General features: G+C 38.7%; 2 protein-coding genes across 2 annotated transcripts in view; both read left to right on the plus strand.

Annotated features, from left to right (window-relative positions):
• iqch (IQ motif containing H) overlaps nt 1-13,627 on the plus strand; it is a 22,059-nt gene extending 8,432 nt beyond the window's left edge. Inside the window, exons 11-21 of the mRNA XM_041037920.1 lie at nt 8-91; nt 178-359; nt 1,308-1,580; nt 1,736-1,924; nt 6,650-6,770; nt 7,015-7,301; nt 10,592-10,750; nt 12,042-12,164; nt 12,273-12,334; nt 12,789-12,897; nt 13,107-13,627. Coding sequence (XP_040893854.1) covers nt 8-91; nt 178-359; nt 1,308-1,580; nt 1,736-1,924; nt 6,650-6,770; nt 7,015-7,301; nt 10,592-10,750; nt 12,042-12,164; nt 12,273-12,334; nt 12,789-12,897; nt 13,107-13,190 — 1,673 coding nt within the window. The 3' untranslated portion in view covers nt 13,191-13,627. The remainder of the gene's footprint in view (nt 1-7; nt 92-177; nt 360-1,307; nt 1,581-1,735; nt 1,925-6,649; nt 6,771-7,014; nt 7,302-10,591; nt 10,751-12,041; nt 12,165-12,272; nt 12,335-12,788; nt 12,898-13,106) is intronic.
• A 482-nt stretch (nt 13,628-14,109) lies between these two features.
• Nucleotides 14,110-15,468, plus strand: c5h15orf61 (chromosome 5 C15orf61 homolog). The gene is made up of 2 exons (XM_041038681.1): nt 14,110-14,827; nt 14,934-15,468. The coding sequence occupies exons 1-2, from the start codon at nt 14,485-14,487 to the stop codon at nt 15,059-15,061; spliced, it is 471 nt and encodes a 156-aa protein (XP_040894615.1). The 5' UTR covers nt 14,110-14,484; the 3' UTR covers nt 15,062-15,468.
• The last annotated feature ends 8,756 nt before the right edge of the window (nt 15,469-24,224 follow it).

The raw sequence follows: 24,224 nt of genomic DNA on the forward strand, positions 1-24,224 counted from the left end.
CTGACAGGATACTCTCAGAGCCAGCGACAGAACTTGAGGGGATTTGACATCCTACAGAACATCCAAATAAACAGGCTGTGTGATATCAGAGGTAGGAGCTTCTCACTGCCTCACCACTTTCTCAGTATGCATCACTGTCAACACGTAGTTGGTGAAGTCCACTTTCTATATTTTTAGATGAAAATGTGGAGGTGATCTACGTATGTCCTCGGCATCTGGGGGAGGACATCTTGCACTATTACACCAGCCTCCTGAATTGTGATGGAGCCACAGATGGGGCTGATACTGGAACTACTAAGGCCTCGTCCTGCTTCAGACGCTTTATCATCCTCACACCTGAGGCTGTAGATTATTTCTCGGTATGGTCAATCACATTCACATTTTGCGCACAAATGTAAACTTTAAAGAAAAAAATTGACAGTACATGTTTCAGCAGGATCTTTCTGTAGAGAAATCAGCTATATTGTACTGTAGAGACGCTACAAGGATCTGTAGTTTGTGAATTCTCCTCTAGAGGGTACTAGAGGAAATTGTTACTGTACACTTGTCCTGTGAGAGCTACACTCTGTTTAATATTTTTCATTCTCTTTTACTACTTTTGAAATTAAATGTTTGTGTTATCTAAAAGTAAACACACTAGAGCTATATTAACTTATACTTAATTAAAATGCATTTATTTAATGGTCTCTAGCTGGTGCTCGGCAAATAAATAAATTCCATATTAGTTGGTTTAATTAACCATTCGTTCCTTATAACTGCTGCATTTTTAGAAATTCTAAATTATTTTATTACCTCAGTACAATAAAGTCAAGGTGTTGTATTGTCTTTTTCCATCCAGCCATTCTATTCATCTTTTTACATCAGTTTGCACTAGATTGAATGTGCAACATGACATGGTCTTCTTCATTTCTTTCTATTGATTTTCCTGCTGTTTTGTTGTTAAACTGTGCCAGACGTGTTGCTGAGATGAATCACTGCTACCCACGGCTGGCAGCGCATTCTGCCAGTGACAGAAGGGATAATTCCATGTGGATCAAATAAATACAGATGTGAAGTAATTAGTTGTATTCCCAAGGAGCTCATTGCTAGCACACATTAAAGATGTGAGGGATAGGGGAGGCCTCCCACAGGCAGCTTTTATCAATTCAACCTGCTGGAATACAGGAGAGGTCAAAACCCTGCTGGCTATTACAATAATAGATCTGTTGTGTGTACACAGTGATAAATCAGGTCAAGAAACGACCCTTGGAAGAGACACTGAGAACTCTTAGCTCCAGCAGTAATCTTTCTCCCCTCTTGTCTTCCAGACCCGAAACATGTGCCTGTCTACGCTTTTAAAGTACAGTCCACGCACCCTGAAGCGCATCAGGAACCTGATCCAGGGGAAGCAAGCCTATATCGTGGGTGGAGTGTCCCATGTGGATGACCTGGCAGTGGCCGATGAGCTGGGTGTGCCGGTCCTGGGGCCAGAACCAGCTATTGCACAGCTCTACAGCACCAAGTCTGGAGGGAGAAGGATTTTCACCAGGGCAGAGGTTGATGTACCCCCAGGTCAAGGAGATATCTACTCACTAAATCAGGTCAGAGATCAAAAGCGCAAATGCATATACTCCATTACAGCCTGAGGTCCTTCATCAGTAAGTGATAATACAGAAGAACACATTTTCATTTTCACTTAAATGTTTACTTGTTGTTAATCATATAGTTTGTAATTCCAACGTCTCTTTTGGTTTAGCTTCATGAAACACTGGCTGAGCTTATGACTCAGAACTTTGATGTGCAGCGCTGGCTCTTCAAGATAGACTCTGAGCACGGTGGGCGTGGTACAGCTTACTGTGATATATGCCATCTTAGCTGCTATAACTGGGCCCTACAGGAATACCGTCGTTATGGTCCTGAGCTATGGAACACAACATGGATTCAGGTAAAGATGTGACTTTGAGGATGATGTAATTCCCTCCCTGTCATAAACTATAGGACCACTTCTTAAAGCACATTTTATACACTTACTTTTATGCAATGTTTTATTGAATTTGCTTGAATTTGAGGTTTGTGTTTTTATTTTTTTTTTCATTTATTTCCCTTATCACTTCTCCCTAAATTGATGTTTTTTACTATTATGTCTTGTTTTTATGGCACCCTCCAAAGCACTGGTTTTAGAAAAGTGCAATACAAATAAAGTTTATTGCTATTATTATTACACTCATACCAATGAGGAATCGGCCATTTAAAGTTAACATGGTAGCAACTAGATAATTAACAGATAACATTACCGTAACAGCTAGATATTAAGACAGTTCAAAAAATGGTTAGATTCACCTCTGTCACTGAATGAATGAAAGCATAGGTCACAGTGGGGTCAGAGATGCCATCATTTAACTTAGAGTAGGATGTCTTAACGTAATAGTCACAATGCTGGTCCCCATAGTACAGTATTTTGAGCATTGTCCCCAGAGCCACACTACATTAAATCAATACATAAAATATCTGTTTATACACACAGCCATTATCCATTCTCTGGGGCACACACATCAACTAGTGTCGGTGTGTTTGGGAGAACAAAAGCCTGTCCAATGGGTAATAGTAGTACAGACATTCTGGTCAACAGAGCATTTCTTGTGTATATATTTTTCTCAAACTATTTCTCAGATTAATGTCACAGATTTACAGCTGGTATTACAAATGTCTTGAAAGTAATATGAAGTACAAGTGACACTAAACTCTGAAATCCTTAATTGTTGCTGATGTTGATGCTTTGATCTGCTGTTCTAACATAACAACATTGACATTTCTGTCTCTGTCTGTCCGTAACACTTACTGGATGAGTCTGAGCCATTTTTAACCAAAACATTGTCGTACAAATTCTGTGTGTAGGGTTAAAATGTGTATCATAACATTGTAATTATTCTATAAAATATCAACATTTCCCTTTTCCTTAAAAAAATAATTAATTAAGATTTAATCTTAGACCTATTCAAAATAAATAAAATATACTTAATCATTGGTAAACCATTCATTCAGTACACAGCTTCTGAGCCCCTGGCTCTTATTTCTCATATGCTTACAAAGTAGCCTTTGATTTTCTGTCATGTGTTAATTACCGTATTTTGCCATTTAACTCAGAGCTTTGTGTAAACTAATTACAGGCTAATGATTGTGGGCTTGGAGCACAATGATTTTACTTTTTATTCCATTTGAAAGAACAGCAGTCATCTCAAGCTTCTTATGGCTCACTCTGTTTTGTTCCTATTAGCTTGTTCTTTGATTCATAGTGTAAGTGCCATGCCGGGCTGTAATTGTTGTGGCATTGGTGCTGTTAATTATGGCAGAGAGTGGCTGAGCCACAGCCAAGGTCCATAATGGTGGCTGCGGCAGCACAGGAAAGTAAATGGGGTTTGTTTCACCAGCTGGGGTCCCATGGAGAGGGAAGAGTGCTGAGGCCCCCAGTGTAGGCCGACAGCCTCAGGGCTTCTGGGCCATATGGACACAACACTTTAACTGGCCTTTATTCTACACCTTGCTCTTTTAATCAAAGCAAAGCCCACATCCTGTGCTCCTCATTGCATGATTTTTTGTTATGACATTGTTTTCCCCTAAAATGCATTAACCCCTTAAACGCATTACTTGGTCCTGCTGTTGTACAAGTTCATATTGAAGATAGCAATTTGGCTCTATACGCTGAAAGATTACAGAGCGATGTTGGCGATTAGATTCAAACATATGAATATTTTATATCAGAGAATCTCCTCGTTGTTGTCTCCTCACAGCAGAAACTGTAGATGGATGTTAAAACATGGCAGTATATTTTGAGATATAACACTCGTTAATGTAGCACTTTGCTGAAAGGAAGTAGACCTAATTGCAATGGCAGAGACAGCTAGTGAATAGGATAGATACTCACAGTGCTGAATATTTGCATGCATTTAAGCATTCGGTTAATAGATGTTTAAAGCTATGTTTATGGAAATAGTAGCAATTTAATTAATTATTAATAAAATACAAATGATCAAGTGAAACATTTTAAATATTAATTTGTAATTTAACAATTCTTCACCAAGATTATTGTTTACCAAAAAATAACAAATAAGTGATGATTAAAATGAATGTTATACAAATATGCTTCACAATTCAGTGGGATATCCCATACCCTTTAAATTCACTGTAAAAGTGGAGTAGAGAGTATACTTTCCCTTAGCCTACACAGATTGTGTGCATATTTTTTTTTAATTATTGCTCGTTCTGAAGGGCTCAGCATGAAGAAGCCTGACTCACAAGAATACCATGTGGTCTTATAGAATAATACCAACAATCAGATCCCTTCTGGCTATGCAAAAGAGAGTCTAAAAGGATACAAGAAGGAGGAGGAGGACGGACTGTATCCACACTATAGGAGCTTCCACAGAGGTCTAGGAGATAGTGTGCTTCTCTAAATATTGTGAGGCCCACAGCCCCCAGCACAATGTTTCAGCCTGCAGAAAGCCCCCAGGCCTCTTTTAGCATTTACACAGAGAGAGGTTAAAGACATGTAGATCTGCACCCATGCAATGCCTGAAGGGGGCCATACACACACTTAAGCGCTCACACAGCTTGCATATGGATCATTAGGCACAAGAGGGTAAAAATTACACCTAATAGCGTCAACAGATGGAGTATTTCTTTTTGTCACGCTGTGTACAAACAGATCTTGAGCAACACCTTATTTAGGTTAAGTTTGTCAACGAAATGGGTCATTTGATAATCACTACCACTGAAGAGGTAGAAGGACATTTTAGACAGATGTTTTCTGTCTAAATATTGTGCAGTCTGTGTGTGTGTGTGTTAAATATATAATGTTTTGCCTTAACTCAATTAACCAGAGTTTATCTTAGTAAGGGTTTTAACATGTTTTTTGTGGTACACTTTTCAGTGTGTTTGTTTGGTGATTCCTTTCAATGCATTCAAGGTCACAAATGCTTTTTGTACAGAAGTCTTTAAACAGAAGAAATGCTGCTGCCCCTGTTCTAAGACGTTAAGTTCAACCAGGGATGAGAATAATAGAGTAAATTAATGTTTCATTTAATATTACACATGTAATTAGTCATGAACTATAGTAGATTGAGGTTGAAGCTTTGGTGGGTCAGTGTCGCAGAAAATGAATCTTCATACAAAGCGTATGACTAGTCAGATTATATCATTCTGTCCCTGAGACTTACTGCTGTTTCTCAGTTGTTTTGCTATGTAATGGAGAGATGAAATGGCAATCACAGAGGCAGGGCAACATCTATTTTATTTATGACCAGACTGCTTGGCTTTATGTGGACACAAAGCAAAGCTCGAATCCTATCACAGGGTACTGTACGCAGTTTAAGTCCAAATAATTTATTGCAAAATACCTCTCTTTCTTTTCTTCCTGTCCTGCTGTTTCTGTGAACTGCATAGGCAAAGTCCTGGGGAGAGCTTGCTCTTCCGTTGAAAATGACAACCGTTCCCTTACACTTTTTGCCGCACCATTGTGTGCTTTATGGTTTGTATAGGGGGAATCACTGTGTAGCATTTGACCTCGCCTCTTACAGTACTTGAATATGATGATGGCTGTTACATGACTGGAATATCAACAGCATAATCTCCAGTCCTGTCTCCAGTGAAGCCAGACGGCATATACTCAAAACAAAGTAACGCTCTAGACAGAACAATGAAAGAACAAAGATATTATTTCCACACAGAATTTAGTCAACTCTGTCAGTTTTCATGTTTTTTATTGTGTATGACCAAATTAAATTCCTGTCTAATAGTCATACAAAGACATTATTACATACAGAACTTATATTTAAAAGAAAGCTTTGCACTTAGATGACAACAGTCAGCATAGGCATTGAGTCATAGTTTTATAATACAATATATACGGGACAAAATGACAACTAACTGTTTAGTGCAGCCATTGTTGTTATTTTAACTACATCAAAGCTTGAAAACACCATGGGCAATGATGGACATAAGTCAATGACTTTATCGTTTTATCCCTGATAAAATCTGATATGTTAGATTTTAAAATGTATTGGATTACTGTCAGTTAAGCTAAACCTGAAAGTGTTGTCTGAGGCAAGACTGTACTTGAGTTGCCAAACTGTTTAAGAGACACCTAAAACAAAAGTTAGAAATTAACAGCGTAATTAAGTGGTGAAACCATTATGGCATTTCCTAGTTACAGAAACAAGAGTGATATCGATCCTAGTCAAGCCCTGATTGATCCCCAGATAGATGGGGTTAGCTTAGGTATTCATCAGCTGCCCAGTGGAGAGAGTTGTTATTGAGGGCAGGTGCTGTCTTTGTGGCTGTGAGTTAAAGCCATTAGACTCCTGAGGCCTTCTGATAATAGGCTGTCACTCACAGATAGACCCTCCCGCAGTATCCATCAGACACCCGCACAGAAATTGAAGCAGCCACCAAAGGTCTCAAGGATAACAAGCAGTCACTGGAGTGATCCAGATAACACAAGGGCATTTCCAATAATGCAGTCGACAGAAAGCTTTGATAACAGGACAAAATAAAGTAGCCACGATTTAATATTGACTTGTGTTTGAATTAACAAACATACATGATGACCTCAGATCTGCCACCAACGCATTTTCAGTAGATTCCTAATGTGTGCACCTTAACTTTCTCTCTGCAGGAGACTGTACTGCTCAGATATTTAGATGAGATCCCAGAGTGGCTGGCCCGTTACGCCCGGCCTGTTAAAACCTCCTGCTATCCCAACTGGACCGGCTTCCTGAAGACCTTCCTCAGGCAAGGTCAGATACCTATTGTCAGGCACTGAATGCTGTTCACCTGCAAATACAGTTGTTTGAATATGCTAACAGTCATGTCTTCTTTCCTTCCTAGTTCCCAGATGTTGCCTACATGAACTGACAAATTGAATCATTTTTTATGTTACTTTTGCTGGTTGCTAAACAGCTGGTAGGAGAGTTTCAGGCGCTCTATCATGGGTAACGTTTTGTAGTTTGTATTGTTCCTCTGCTCTCACTGTGTGTACAGGCGGTGTGGTGGAGGCCTACCCCCCTTCAGACAGTGTCACCTGTCTGACAGTAGATCTGCTGTTGGAACCTGGGGGTGGGGTGACCATTCTGTCCTGTGGAGACCAGCTTCATGGCTCCTGTCAACTGGAAGCTATGGGCTCCACTGTTCCTCAGAGCTCTGTAAACCCAGAGACCTTGCACTCCATCTGCATGCGTGTGGGCCAGGCCTGTCTGCAGCGCCTTATCGTAGGTTATGTCTCTGTGGACCTGGCTACCTTTTTGAACCACAACACCATGGAACAGAAGGTGAGACACAGCTAGGGCAAGACAAGGCCTTAACTCATGCTTCCACATGATAAATATGGCCTTGGCTGTTGCAACACATGGTGTCAAAGCTCTCTATTTCACCATATTGGTGAAAGAGATCAATTTTTAGGCTGGATCAGGGATCCATATGAGCAGATAGGTGCCTCCCATACTGCTCCCCAGGGATATGGGAAACAGGCAAGGCAAACAGTGGGCACAGGGACCAAATGTGTGACAAGGCCATCTAATAAACTGTCAGGTCTTATTGTGTCGATACACTGAGTCCACCATTTAAGGCTTGCCCTTTAACCTTACAATACTGAGAAATTCAGAAGCACCTATCTTTCAGACAATAGGTCATTCTAAAGTGATTTGGCAGCTTCATGGGCATGCCCTGTCAGTGTTTAACCCCTGTCTGGTTACCTGCAGCAGTCTGCTGAAATCTGTCTCATTATTATATCAAAACACCATCAAAGCCATATCTCATTTGTCAGGATTATGTTTTGTTGAAACCTTCCTGATTTATGATATTGGAAATGGACTGGTTTATGATGGTTTAAGCTCTGCTCCTAACATGTGGCCACACTGACTGCCTATTGATCCAGAGCTGTAAAATGAAATGCTTTGTTTACAACATGGTGTATAAAATACTAAACCTGTAAAACAGGTGGAGAAAGCACTGGAGCTTCCTTCAACTTTACAGTTTTACAAAGGGCACACAAAAAAGGACACAATGTGTTCTCTTTTTTATTTCCCAAAAAATCCACTAAATAGCAATATACCATTTGTTTTATCCAGGGCATTTAAATAAGTCTCTATTATTTGTTGTATTTTTCCACCCTTCGCTGATGAAACTTTATTTATGTTTACATTCGTAATGGATTCCCAGTAAAACAAAGACTGGAGGTAGAGCAGGCTGTAGCTAAGGGCACACTTGCCACTAGAGGGTAGTATCTTATGGATTAGATGTTAACACACAGTGTGAGCAAAGCAGTGTTCAGACAATGCAATTTTTGTCTTAAAACTTTGAATATTTTTTAATTAATCTAATTTTTATTTAATACATTAGTATTTTGTTTCCTTTAAGCTTTTAAATCCAGCCAAATATATTTTTGTCAGCAGAACAGTCTACATTTGGACTATGTAATTCACCACATCACTTTGATTTTAGGTTAAAAAATTTTATTTTTTACATTTCAGGATTTCTAAGAGTCAAACTGAATTGTCCTTCCAGTGACAAAGCTGTGACACTCAAATCAGAAAATGTTCTATTTCACATATATAATAGGGACAGAAGCTATCCTTTTCCTTAACTGTTTAGAATGATATAATGGCAGCCTTAAAATTAATTTTCAGTTTCAATGTTGACCTGAAATTGAATGTGATTCACTGACAGCATAATTAAGAATAGACTATAAACAGCATGTGCTTCAATAGAGGCAGGAACATTAAAGACAGATTCTTAACCATCTCCCCACACACACAGCTCAGACAGAAGAGAGCCACATGGGCAAACCTGTCTGGATTTAAACATCAATTTAGATTCAAACCTGTTGCTAAAAGCTGCCTACTTTATTTGATGGGAAGAAGTGGGTCACATATGTTTGCCCTTGCAGTCTTTCCTCACATTGTGGAATGGTGGGGCCCCAGCTGCAGCATCAGGGTTTTTAATGAAAATTCAAGGCAATAGAAAACAGGTGCAATCCAGGCTTACATTTCCCACTGCTTTGTTAAGAGTGACAATGGGACATTGGAGTATGATTTTTAGTGAGTCGAGTGAATGGCTCGGAGTAGTGTGTCCGTCACTCAGGCCCAGGTATCTGATGCATAGAGACTTGCATCTATCCAGTTGTAGCTACTGTACCCCCTACAGTAAAGGTGATTGAGTGCAGTACATACTGCTGAGCTGTTGCTCAGCATGCATGTACACAGTAGCTTGTACGCAATTTTAAAGCCTATTAAAAATGTTGAAATTACAATATTTACTCCTGCAGTTTACAAATCTGGTCCAGATTACCAGCTACAACACATCAATGCGTAACTCCAGCCCTGTAAATCAGGCTACATGTTGCCTAAAACATAAACATAAACATAAGCATAAACGAAAAACATTTTGGACACAATGATATTTTAATTCGTTATTTGGGGAATTTCTTCAGCTGGTTCATATGGAAGGTTGTGATGTATGTTTTGTGTGACCATCCCTTTAAAATTCATGCATTATATTTTGAAAATGATCATCTGAGTTTATGAGCTATTAATAGATTTTTCAATTGGCAAACAATGAACTAGCAACAATTATAATAACTGATTAATCATTTTGATTAATTGGCAAATTAATTACCAAACTTTCTCTGATTCCAGCTTCTCTAATGTGAAGATTTACAGATTTTTTTTGTCTTTATATTTTGGTATTGGACTGCTAATTAGACAAAACAAGATGTTTAAAAACGTCACCTTGGAAAAAATGTGATTATGAGCATTTTTCAGTGTTTTCTGACAGTTCATTGAAAAAATTACTAATCGAGAAATTAATTGTCAGATTAAACAGTAATGAGCATAATTTTAGCTGCAACCACAGACTACGATGTATGTTTCACAATATATTTGAATATTATACAAAATAAGACATAAAAGAGAATTACTGTATACGGTCAGATATCCATGCGTTAGTGGAGATAAAGTGCTCAGGTTACAGAGACCGCGGGGTTCAGACAGGCAGCGATTTGCATTCAGTGGCAGGAGCGTTTACTTTGACAAATAGGAACAGCAAAAGGAGGCAGCCGACTGCCACTTAGTTATTAACAACTCCTTCACTAGTGATTTATTTGCCACTTTTGAAGAGAGGGCATAGCTATTAGGTTATTATTGGGAAAATTAGCCCTGTTTAAGCAGAAGGCTACGACCATACCTGACCCCTTAATATACTTATAATGACGCCATTTACCATACATATCTGAACTTCGCTTCTCGTCAGACCTGAGCCAAACAATGTAGCCCAGGGCAGACTCAGTCCAAATACGCAGGGAAGGATCTACTTTGTGCACGTGTCACTCCTCAACTGAGTTACCTAAATCTGTCGAGCACACACCATTAACCATGTTTTCCTTTCCCCTGCCTCTCAACATGGATAACACTGTAAGGATTAAAAGGTACTGACCCTTATCTTTATAAGGATTGGTGGGTGAAATGCTTTGATGTTCCATTTTTGTGATTAAATTGGAATTACTACGTTTATAGTGTCTGGTTTTCTCTGCTGTGACACAGAGTTCATGATGTCATGTTTGCAGGTGTGGGCTATTGATCTGGACCTCACATACAGTGACCAGCTGGCCATGACCCAGATGCTTCTGCTGATAACTGGAGGAACGCTGAATTGCCGCACAGGCTGTTTAGACGTGCCGATGCCAGTCAGAGAGAAATGCTGTGAACACCAGATCGCAGCCGAAGTACCATTTTATATTGCTTATAATGACATTTTTGATCATGTTAAATTTTTCTTAAACATCAGAAAATCAATTTTAAAAGCTATATTTGAAGTTGTTTGCAGTGGTATTTTTTTTTCCCCCAATTATGTTGTTAATTTCTGTCATTAGCAAGAAAGAAACCAGTAAAACAAGCTGATACTTTGGAGAATTTTATTATACCACTACAGTAATCTTGAAGCTAAATCAAGTTTTGCTCCTCATTTTTGTTAAATACAACTAAATACTGTAATTATGCACTGAGCTCAATTGGTGTTTAGGTGCTGAATTCATTATCATTTTGATAGATGAGCCTAAATAATCAACACATTAATAATTCATACCATTTTCATTATGCATGTGTATGCATGCTTGAACACCTCATCAACCTGGTGCCAGGCCTTAAACAATAGACTTCTTTTATTAGCAGTATGCCTGAGTTTACGCTTGTTAATTTGCGACTTGTATTATTTTATCAAACATTCATTGAGTTGGTGGCCTGGTGCTTCAGTACAGCAGTTGAGCCACTACAGTGGTTAATGGCTTTAGCAGTGGCCATCATTAGGGGCCTGCATATTACAAACACAATTAAATCCCTGTTGGACACTTTTATTGTTGTGTGAGGGTTCTGTGTTTGACAACTGCAAACACACAGCCGTCACAGCGAGTTATGGGCTATCTCCTGAGCTCACTGGGGCTTAGGCCTGTGCTGTTTGTCTCCCAAAGGTGCCAGAGAACCAGGAACATTTTTATCCTCGTGAGCCCTGCCACTTTTAAGTAATCAACCTCTCTAGTGTTACTTAGGACACTCACATACCCAGAACCCCTCTATTACGGTGATATGTATTGTGCACTCTGTGTCGCTTTTGTCTAAAACGGAATGCAAATATTTGCAGTTCAAAACTGTAGTTTCTTTAATTGGTGTTGTGCAATTAAACTCATCTTGTGTTTGGCATGTCTTCTAAACATTAATTGTTCTTCCCTGCAGTTAATTAAGAAAGGCCCAACAGTTTACTACATGTGCCCCCACACTCATAATCTTGTTCACTAATCACACACACTCCCCAAACTCAACAGTGACCCTAAGGACATGTGTATGGGGTTCAGCCATCTCTTCTCTACACATTTTACACACAGCATCCCCAAGTATACTTAAGCCCCAAATGTAATAGAAAATAAAATTATTTTGTCCTGTTTTAGATTAACAGAAAGACTCATGCCAACAATTACACATGTGCATTCTGTGTCTCTGTCTTGTTTTCTTACCTCTTTACAGCCTTCTGTGGTTAATCGTTATGCAGTTATTGGGAGCCACTTGTTTCACTCTAACCTTTCCATGTTGTACCATAATGTCTTCTTTAAGATGTGCAAGGCCCATGGCATAGGATATAGCATGAAGGTAAATACTATATTTTTCAACATAGTATACTGAATGTTTGATTTGTTTTTACACTGTCATGTTGTGCGCTCGTATTTTAAATGTGTGTTTGTGGCTCTTAAATTGCAGAGGAAGCAAGGCACTGCCTTTGCTCTTTATGACGGCAGTGAGCGATGCACCATTGGAATGATGTAAGTATTTCTTATTGCATCAAACTCATATATATACGTATACACTTATCAGTCTCCAGGAGAATAAAATCTGAGCACATCAAGGTTTGCTTTTTCTGTTCAAATAGACAAGGACAATGGAAAACAGGATTAGTTGGATGAAAGACTTCTCTAGACTGAGAGTAAAGACAATTCTTTCAGAGGATTAAGATGCCACCTCTGGCTTTGTAAATGTTGTTACAAACTCTACAAGTTGTTAAGCGGAGGTTTATTTAACATATTTATCACACAAATCCTTTAGCGTCCGCAGTTCTGGAACAGTTAAATCAAGCTGTGCTCATCCCCCTAAAGACTGGAGATGTTGTCTGCTGAAAGTTTCATTTAACCACCACCATCAGATGAACAAGGTGATTGTTTCTTAGCTGGCAACATGGGGATCATTAGTAAACTCGTTTGTTTGGGGTGTCATTAATAGGACAGTCTCTGAGGATCTCCAGGGAGCTCTAGTGACCTTTGCTCGGAATCTGTCAGTCATTCATCAGGAAATATCATCCTCTAAAATGCAAGGAGAAACCAATTTCAAGGTACCGTGTTAATGACCTAACGATCTCTTCTCATCTATATCGTGGAACTTGCATATTCAGTGAAGCTGTTGTCAGATGAAATGCTTTTGCTGAAAAAAGTGTAACCAGTTAACTACTAAAAATATATTATAGTAACATTAATATATTAATTGTCCTCACATGGTATGATAATGAGTATTTATATTCACTTCTTTTTTTTTTTTTTGAAGGAACTGATCAAAGATGTAGAAGATGTGCTGCAGACAACTGTTCAGAACAAGCTGCGAGCAGTGAAGGATAAACCTGCTGCTTAGACAGCTTCACTGATAAGCTTGCCTTACTCTCACCCAGTCAAGACATCATGTCTGTGCCAGTTTTAACATTCCACTGTGAATATTTGGAGCCTGGAGATGAATCTACGTTGAGTAGCCAAAGATTGCCGAAACGTGATTGAAAAACATTGTCAGAATCTGTCAAGAATCTGTTAAAAACGTTATTTAATTCTCCAACATAGTTTGTTGTGGGAAGTAATAAAACTGTTTTCTGAAATATAGTATTGTGTTGAAAATGCAGTAAAATGCTAACTAGATAATGTTCTAGCCTTCTGAAACATCATTGTGATTGTTGTCTGGTTCCTTGCTTTACGTATAGTGGCACATATAAGTCACTGCTGTAAGTACTGCATGTGGATATTTTATCATAAATTTACACATCTAGTATAACATTTGCAACAAGGATGTTCTTTGCTTCATCCAGGGCCTGATGAGGTGACAGAGTTCAGGCTGTGATTTCACTGATTCTCCCTGCAATTCTCTACAACTAGATAAAGCGCCATGAACTTGAAATGAAAGATTTCTCTGGGTGATTACTTTCATTTTTATGATCACATATGAATATATTTTCTGAAAGTGGTGAGTTTTTACTATACATTTTTGCATTCAAATCTCTCTATATAAATTTGATTATATACCCATGTGAATATGTATATCCTTTATGTATCTGGGCATGCATGTGCAGGGTGTGTTTGCTGACTTTGTTTTTTTTAATGGTAATTATTTATTTATAGTAGATTTAGAAAGTACACGTGAAAAATTTAACAAGACTCAGGAAGACTATCCGGTCGGTGAACAGGTGAGTACATATCTATGCAGGTAGCAGTGGTTATTTCTGGTGAAGAGGAACAACTGCGGAGGGCTGCGTTTCCAACCGGATGATTTTACCGGGAGTACCAGGTCAGAGCAAGAAGCATAACATTGCTGCAGCGGAGGAGAGCCGCTCTTTGCACAGGTGTCCTAGCTGGTTAATGTGAATTGTTCGTGTGTGTTCAACATGTGTATAGGTCTGTGTACAGGAATGTTTTGCACAGGGTAACTTTTGTTAAGCTAACAAACAGGGGCGGCATTAGCTCGTTTGCTAAGCTTAGCTCAGGTTAGTTTCTCGTGTAAGTTGTCCAGTGTGCAGCATCATGGTTTATTTTCCTCTGCTTTGAAGGGCGTGTTGTGCTTCTGCTGATTTAAGCTTCATTTAAGGTTCATTTAATCGATGGCTCGTCAGAGAGTCATTTTAACGCAGTCCGAGTGGAAAAAGTAGCGCGTCGTTCCGAAAGTCATGAAGGAGTTTTTGAGGAAGATACACAGCGTCTTCCTAAAGGTCGCCCTGTTTCCAAGCACATTTGGCAGGACTGGCCCGCGGCCAGCTGCCTCGGAGGTGCTGACCTGTCACCTGCTGCAGCGTAAACTCCCGCCGTGGACTTCATACTGTGTCCGCTACAGCTCGGTCCACAATGACCAGTTTGGACTGTCCAACTTTAACTGGAGAGTTCAGGGATCCAATTACCACATACTGAGAACAGGCTGCTTCCCCTTTATAAAATATCACTGTACCAAAGCACCTCCACAGAACCTGGACTTTGAGGACAAGTTTTTCACCATGTTGAAAGTGATTAATCTGGGTCAGTAGATAAATTTAATGTCCTACTTTCCTATAACAAATAATCATTGTATTTTATTTTTAAACACTGCAGACAGTACTTAATCATTGCGTGCTTCGTGTTGCAGGCATCCCTTGTTTGGCCTATGGCATTGGTTGCTGGATGGTGGTGGGAGCTGCAGAAACAGTGCAGACAAGTGTCGGACCTGTCACAGTCTATTTCGCCTACAAGGAAGAAGAAGGCGCACAGTATTAAACCTTGTTTTGACTGCATCTTCAAGAGAGTATTAGCCACAAAGCTGCTGTATTTACAACATCTCCCCAGGTCATGTTCTGTGGACAAACGTGCCACCCTGTGTCACTACTGCTCCCATTGTGTGACAGTACAGGTTCATTTGTGTTTAATTATTAAAGATTTAAAGTTGCAATGGAGGAGTCAGTTATGCATGTTATTGCACTGACATACAATACTGACACTGTTTATTCAGAAAGCTGACTTTCCATTAAAATTTAATTGAAAGTTTAGGATTTCTTCAAGAATAGACTGTTTGACACAGTGGCTTTTCCTGTGTGTTTCATTTACAGCCTACTGTAAATGTGGGTTTTTACTCTTGAGTTTATTGTAAGTTTATTTTTGCAAAAAAATATTAAAATATACCGAGCGACAGCAAAGTGACTGCAGCAGTTTTCATGCAACTTCAACTTAAGATCCTTAAGAGATAGATGTTTCCTTCGATGTGCAAGTTTTAATATAAATTATATCAAGTAGCACAATTTATTTGATGTTACCATGTCTTTTGCTTTATTTTGTGTGACAAATACAGGAATCTAAATAACCACAGCTCATTTATTTAAAGGTAAATTAGTGATCACTCTCCATGCAACAGATAGTCAATAGTGTTAGACAAAAACAGTGACAAGACAGGTCAGATAAAATAGGTTTTAATTACCAAAGTGTGGCCTTTGTATAGAGCCATCTACATCCCTTCCTTCAGGCCCTCTCTGGCCTTTGATTTCTGGTAATGTGCTTTGCTGACAGGGCACACTTACCTCTGCTGCAGAGTCCTGCTCCCTCTGAGAGGCAGGTTGACAAACTGCCATATTGATTTCTTCACCCCTCAGCATCTCCTACTAATAGCATTTATCAGTGGCCTCAATTTTCTGGCCATGGCCTCTTCATTTTTAGCAACAATGAAACAGAACGAATAATTTCTTGTTGAACATGTAAATCAATGCACCTTTTGACCTTCTTTGCACTTGAAGGCTATGAGATCCACCTACACGGAGGTCATGGTGTACAGCTTCATCACGAGTGTCGTATTTTGTAAAACATGCTTGTTCTATGCATTTGGATCCATAATTTAATAGAAAACATTTTCCAAAATTGGAAAATTGGAAATGTTTCTTGCTGTCTTAATTTGGAAGTTGGCAAACATTTGTGGACCTAAGAACACACACCACCTCTTTTCCCCTCCAAAAAGAAAGAAAAACTGCTTTTCTTTGCTGAATCAATCACTCTAATCTCCAAAGCAGCTATTTTACAGATATTTGCACATACTCTTTTAAATATGTTTTTATTGTACATAATGTAACCTTTGTCATAGCCACAAAATTTCTAAACCTCATGCAGAATTCATGTGCAGAATTCCCTTTAACAGTGTGATGGCACCACACTATCTCGTAATCATACTAATTGCCTTGAACAAGGAACATTTAGACACACTTATGGAAATCTGATCCATAGTATCAGGCTGCACTTAAATCCCCCGCCTTTCATCTCCAACCTTTCATCAGGACTGAAAGTGTGCATGGGGAATGCTCAGGCAACCATGTCTTAATTACTCATTGACCCTTTGACCCACGAGATGCATTGATACCACAGTACAGCCAGACACAATTGCATGGGGTTGCAACTGACTGCAGCTTTGTGTGTGGCTATTACAGGATGATGTGAGTCAGTGAAATCTAAACTGTGGAGCAGGTGAGTACATTGTATTCGTTTTCAGGTCTTCACCTTTGAGTCACTCTAAACTGCAGGGGGTGGGGGAGGGCACCCCTTCGGCTCGGGCAGAGGCTTAGCATTACACATCGAACCTCTGTCACCGCAAGCGCAGGTCTAGGGTATCTGGACGGCAAATCAACTTCTGCAAATTAACAAAATATATCTGCTGTTGGTGTGAGATTGATGCCTTTTAATAGCCGTAGTAGTCTAGTCCTGTATTGAAGTGTCTAAATTACCCAACACACATCTAATGCGGTAATGAACAAAGACTTAATGCCTGTTTGGTAAGTTTAATTGCATGCTGGAGCTGGTAATAAGTTTTGTCAAGGTGAAATCTTTAAATACTTGTACTGTTTAGAATTTAGGTAACTAAAGCAAAACAAGTGCTGAAATTGAGTGTAGTGTTGCTGTAAATTGTTAATGTTCAACAGTGAAATTACTAATCAACTTGCAGAGACTTGTAATTATCTTCTAATTAGCTAATAAGTTCTCAGTTTCTTAAGAGTAAAAAAAAAATAAAAATGTACAAACCACATTGATCTCCTTGAAATAGTTAATGCAGCCAATTCTTAAATCAATTATTTAGCAGGAAAGTCATACCAGTTTTTTTTCTCTGTCATATAGATATATGGTTTGGCAGAAACAATTATTGTGTGAACAACCCCTGCAGCTAATGCTGGCGAGGTTATCATTATTAAGCCTCTGGATCGGCCACCAGCACCGTCTCTGTGCTTGCTCCATGAGCAGCGGGGGTACTAGACCCATCACTCAGATCACTTTAAGGATCACGCTGGAATTACATCTTAATGCAGAGGTGTCAGCCAACATTTTCACAACATTCTCAGAGAAATGGCATTTTCTGAATTACAGTGTGACAGCTGAAACATAAAGCTCATTACTTTTCAACGAGAAACATCTCCAGTTTCAGGCGTATGCGCGCTTTGATCAGCTTTGAAAGAGTGATACTTAAGAAATACTTAAATATGTTAAATAAGCAGTGTGAGATACATCAAACATTTTGTTATAAGATATTTTCAATAGCTGATAATTGCTGACTTCTTGTCATTGACACTTGAAATACTACCTTTTCTTTATCTTTTGGAGGGGGAAAGCATACTGAAGCCATTAAAAATCTATTATGGTGTATTTCTTCACCCAAGGGATGACAAGGGGGCACCATAATTCTTTTCTTTACATCCCCCTTTCATTCTTTATCTTTATGACGTCTTGTATATATGTGTGTGTAGGGGGAAGGGGGAGTATTGAAAGAGTATGCCTGCTGTGCCGATCAGTGTTGCCAAAGCTACTGTCAGTGGGTGGCTGAAATGTCTGTCAGTCATCTTTTCTGCCTCAAGACCACTCCCAACTGACATTAGGACTAAGTTGTGATGAACAGAAATGCTGGACAATTTCATCAATGTCTCTTATATTTTACTTCACATTAAAAGCATGATAAAAATGCTAATTTTTTGGTATTTTTAGTAGGGATCTAAATTTATATAGTTTAATACATCATTGTCAATGCATATTCTGTGTTTAGTTGATGCCCTTAAGCTTGTGCACTTAGCTTTGTGCCCAAGTCCTTGTTTTTTTTTTCCCCAGTTCAAGTTGATTATTGCTTTGTTTTTCTTTCTTGTCGATGATGTGGTATCATGTTCACTTCATTCATACTTAATGCTTACCCTGTTGACATTAAGAGAGTAATGGATTTTAATAGTTTTTCCACGACTTATCGGGAGAGTTAAATGAACTATCCATTTTTATTATATATTATGCAGTATTTAAAGTTTCAGCTCATTAAAAAACAGACGCCCTCCACACCCCCCAGGCTGTCTTTTACCCCCCACCAGCATGCAGTCAGGCTCCTCTAGCCACAGGCTCTGCTTGATCTGTTTTTCCTAAGTCAAAATTGAAACACTCAGAAATATTTATTTATTTGCTTATGCCTTTTTCTTTCACCAAAGAACAGCTTAATGTTTTTGTAGTCTAAACAAGCAGCATCAGTGGATCAGAAAAGGGGGATAATTCATAGTTTTGTTTGATTGGCATAGTTTTTTTTACATTGCATACATGTTTTATCATTTACTTCAAGACAAAATATCTTTTATATATATATATATAAAAGATATATCTACATATCTATCTATATCTATATCTATATCTGTACACACACACGAGTCCCCAATTTTGCACCAGCATAAGGCCCTTGTGTTATTGGATTGCCCTGCTTCTAACTTGCACAATAAGCAGCAACCTACACAGCAACTCAATGCTAGACTGGAGATTTACATTAAATACACTGATACTGATGCTGCATACAAACACAGAAATGGAATAAATCAATTTTGTTCTGAGAAATGCTTCACATACTTTTTGATGCAGCGTGATCTCCAATCTTTCTGCAAATGAGCTGCAGTCCCTTGTAATGGTTTCTGCTCCTCGTGGGAGGCCGGTGTCTCAGAAAAGCTGCTGATTGAGGGGGAAATGTAATACAGGTGTAAAGCAGACTTGATAGGGGTCTTACACGAGGGTTATGCATTTTAACAGTGATATACATACTGTTACATATTTATCAAAGAATATGGAATTTGCTGGATTGACTCTTTCTGGCCTGCAGAGATTTGTAGGTTTTTGCTAGAGTGTTGTTAATTCTGGCAGAGAGGGTGGCTATTATGTTGAATTAATAGGAATTAAGGGTTTAAATTGGTTAAGTAAGCACTTCATTAATCGTAACTGGATTGCTGTACGTGAGAGGTTTATAGGTGGTGCAGACGGTTTGTACTGAAAGAAAAGGGGGGAGTTCTGAATAAAAAAAAAAACGGGTTGGTGCTCAGCAGATGTAGGTGTGAAATCACAAATATACCACTTAATGTAGAGCTGAAAAGGTTAGTTGATTTATTGATTAGTTTATCAACAGAAAAAATATTAGCAACTGTGTTGATAATTGATTTATCATTCCAGTCATTTATCAAGCAGAAATAGTAAAAAAGCACTACAACCTCTCTGGTTCCAGCTCCTCATATGGGAGTATTTGCTGCTTTCCCGTCTTGTATCTCAGTAAACTGAATACTTTTTTGGTTTTGGACACTTGATCAGGCAAAAAAGACATTTGAAGACGTCACCTTGGGCTTTGGGAAGTTGTGATTGAATTTTTTTTAGACATTTCACAAAGCAAACAATTAACCAATAAACTGTCAGTTCAATCAACAAATAATATAATGGGTTTGCTTTCTAATGTAACTTATTATTATTGTTATTATAATGCACTTCAGCCAATGTGAGAGTAAAATGCTTGTAGCAGGTTCTTTCCCAGCTTTGCTGACTGCATATCTACAGTATAACATGCTGATTGTGTGTTATTTGCACTGTCAAAGCCTACAGTTTTGTACCTGAACGACTTTTGTATACAAATGCTATTTTCCAACTTTTACTACAAGACACAGACCGAAAATTTAGGGATTTAATTTAATTAAAGGCTCTCTTTGAACACTGAAGCCATTAACCAATGGCTGACTGTTCAGTAATGTAATCTTTGGCCTTCAGTTTGGACATGGCATTAGCTTCTGCAAGTGAAGTTATGGCATAGGTCAGTTGGAAGCGTCTGCTGTACTTGACGTGCCTCCCCCAGCAGAGGTGGACTAATTGAGGTGTGTTTTTATCTGGGCTTGCTAATGATGATGAGGGTGCAGGAGAAGTAGTCTGTCCCCTTAGGCTGAGGAATAGCATGACTTAGCCAACCTTCTGTACTTATTGTCCAACAAAGGGGGAATTCACTTAATGCAGTGTTTCAGAAAAGTGGATAATTGTGGCCACAATCAATAAAGTAACAGAGCGGAAAATGAACGGTGCGTGCAGTGTAGCTGTGTTGTAGATATCTGACAGAAATCGAAAGAAGCGAGGTTCTTGTTTTTGTGTTTGTTTCCGCCAAGTCATCAAAAGAGAAGTCAATTCCAGTTTCTGTGCACAATGTACATATGCAAGCGGGTAAAGCTGTATATATTTACTTTGTGTACATGTGGCTCTGACCATGAGCGTGTGTGTGTGTGTGTTTGCATGTGTGTTTGTGTATATATGATAGAGGGGGTAGGTTTGGTTGGATGAGCCACATTGTTCCTGTGCGGCCTAGTGACATCGCTGGAGGGCAGAGAGGGATGGAACCTGAGAGGGGTGACAGTGATAAATAGCCCTTTTAATAACAGCTGCCCCACTTGGCCAGCAAGTCCCAGTCAGTGTCCTCTGTGTATTTATGCCTATGTTTATTTATGCATCCATAGCATGCAGGAAATCACCACCGCAGGGGTACAATCATTCTTTTTTGTGGTGGGGGGATTGCATTGGTTTAACTTTGGGAGGAGGTAAGCTAGCTCATCTTAAACCAAGCAGGTATTCATTTAACCCTGAGGTTGATCTGTTGGTATGTCTGTGCTGAAATATACAAATATTCACATCTCAGAGAGGTCTTGTTACGTAAAGCGCAAACAAAACTCTGAACCAAAGAGCAAACAAAGACAGGTTTATACTTTCTGTGAATGTCACAGTTTTAGGATCTCATTAGCATTGGATCCCACAGAGAGGAGGGCAGAATTTTAATTTGTATATACATAAAGAAATCCTGCAAGTGTTTTTCTACCGTGTCTGAGGACACATTCAGCACCCTAAATACCATGTAAATCTTATTAGGAATCTGGATATGCTATTACTCTGTACTGTAATGGCTCATCTGATGCTCTATACAGCCTTCAATCTGCATGACTTTTAAATTTTTAGTCCATTGTTGCTGTTTGACTGAAGTCAAAAACCTTTTGTCTGCTGAAATATGACCTCAGGCCCAGGTCTGTGAATAGGGAGAGGGGAGGCTGTAGATCAGAGGTGTCAAAGCTTCTTCCCCCAGGGCGATGTCGGCGCTGTTCGCACTCAAACCAGTTCCCTCCCTTTAATTGGTTCAATTAGTTAAGTATCCATATACATTATCATGTATGCATTTTTCATGACTCTTCTTAACGCTCTGTTTAAACGGAACAACTTCCGGCTATGATTTGCCATTTGGATGAATGTCAAGGAGACTAAATGATTGCGCTAATTGAGTAATTAAAAGCAGATGTTGGAGCAAGAGCCAACAGCATACACTTTAAACACTTTGCCCTCCAGAAAACCTACAGTGTTTTTGACACCCCTGTTATGTATGGTTATCCCAGAGGTGCCTCTGTAATAGTTACAGTTTCACCCTTGTGATTATTCAGTTGAAGTCTTTGCTATTGAACCAAAATGGTGTTTTTATGCTATTTTGACCATGGGAAATGGTCTGGAAAAGAAAAGCCCATCATGTTGCCTAATGGCCAGACTCAGTGGTGCACAGATTCAACACAGGCTCTACACAGGCAAAGCACGATATCTCCACACTTGCCCTATCACTCTTGCCCCCCGCTGTCCTCTGGTGGGACACTAGTGGCCTGTGCAAGACTCTTTTGAGGGAGATGATGTTATGTTGAAGGTAATTAACATTGGAAATGTGCCAGTAATGGGAATCAGTGTGCCATCAAATCGCAAAGGAACAGAGTGTATTTCCATGGTTTTGACAGCTGTGGTGATTGGAGCATTGCTGGAAGGCTTTACAAAGTGCAGATCAATAAGTAACAATTTTCCTATTAAAGAAAAATTACTTGGACATTGCACTAAGATAGCTTGTGGCTCTTTCACTTCAGACCAGTTGTGGAGGAAAGGTCTCTTGCTGAAAGAAGAGGTTTGTGTAATTTTGTCTTTACTGAGTTATTTGATAGTATTTGCTATAATTCATTGTTGTTTTTTGATTTTTTGAATTCATGGTTTGAAAAGAGGTAGGGCTGATGGTGGGGTCCTGGACCCACCCCTGCCATCCTTATGGGAGAAAGATACTTGGACTTGGGTTCCATGGTATTTATTAAATTACATTTTTAAAATATTATATATTATTATCATAAAATATTATATGTTAAAACAAATATCACAATGTCAGATGACATTGTTCTTTTGTTTCAGTTTTAGTTTGTGTTTCTTTCATATGTTCTAAAATCACACAAATCTTCATTTGTCTCGAGTGGTACGTGACTGACTGTTGGCTATATTATGGTCTTCAGGGATGTAACAAAATTGTCTTGTCTGATCTGGTTGTATTTGACTTTCAGTGTATTGAAAGATTTTTCCTGGGATCTCTGAACAACATGATTAATTGAAAATCAAAAAGAGATCAGTAGATTAATCAGTAATAAAAATAATGTTTTGTTACAGCCCTAATTATTAATTCGTCTGACCAGAACATAATGCCAGCTCATGTCTCACAGGGACTACTTGCAGTACAAATTTAAAAATGAGTTGTAGTGATAACAATTTCAAAGAGCATATATGGCAGTTTACTTGGTGGCCTGATTTTTTTTTTCCATTATCCTTTGTGTGACAAGATTAAAAATGATTCCAAGTAAATAGCGTTATGATACAATTTCCTGTGAAATCCGACAGTATTGGGGATCATCCAGGCACTCTGATACTATTATAATGTTTTCAATATAACCTTTACTGTCAGCACATTTTCCCCAATTGGTTATTTTGGCTGTTTCACCTGTAAAGTCAATTACAGAGAAGGTAATAATTCCCATTTAAATTCCAAATGTAGTCACTTAATATATTCAAAAGCAGTGGAGAGAGTTTATGGCAAATCTTGTTTTAATAAATCTCTAGGCCACTAGCGTGGCTAATGAACTTAGTAATTACTCATCACTGGTTGGAAGAGTTTAGCCCGGGTGAGATGAAAGCAGTGGCTGCTGGGAGCCACAGGAATGGCACAACAGGCAACAATCAACACAGTGTCTGCACAACAATCAATCAAAACTGTCAGGCCCTTAACAGTCAGAGTAATTTGCTGGTGTTTTTCAGAAATGAGTACACCTTGTAAAATGTAGCTAAGATCACTTTCCCAAACACCTTGCAGCACAATATGTTTAAACCAATGAGATTTGTGTCGTGTGATTTATCACACTGCTCTCAGAGAAATTATTATTTTTAGCTAAGGAACTATTTCATGGGCTCAAATTACTCCACTCAAGCCTGAAGTCAGTTCCTCTTACAAAACAGTGTACTGTGTGGTTGAATGTTACATTTCTTCACAGTTTTTTTGTCTCAGTGTTACAGCTCAGCGGTTTTTGTTATTTGTTTTGCTTTGTTTTTCACTTTAATGTCTAGTCAATCATGCATTTAATGTCATGAGTATAAGACTATATTACACTTTTGCAGCAGCTTGGCAAACAATAAAATATATAAAACATATATATACACACATTTATATATATGTGTATAAATTTATATATACATTTATATATACATATATACATATATATATGTAAGAACTCAGACATTTCATTTCAGTATCTATCTATCTGTCGTCAAA

This window comes from Toxotes jaculatrix, chromosome 5 (genome assembly GCF_017976425.1).
Source record: "Toxotes jaculatrix isolate fToxJac2 chromosome 5, fToxJac2.pri, whole genome shotgun sequence".
Classification (NCBI taxonomy): domain Eukaryota; kingdom Metazoa; phylum Chordata; class Actinopteri; family Toxotidae; genus Toxotes; species Toxotes jaculatrix.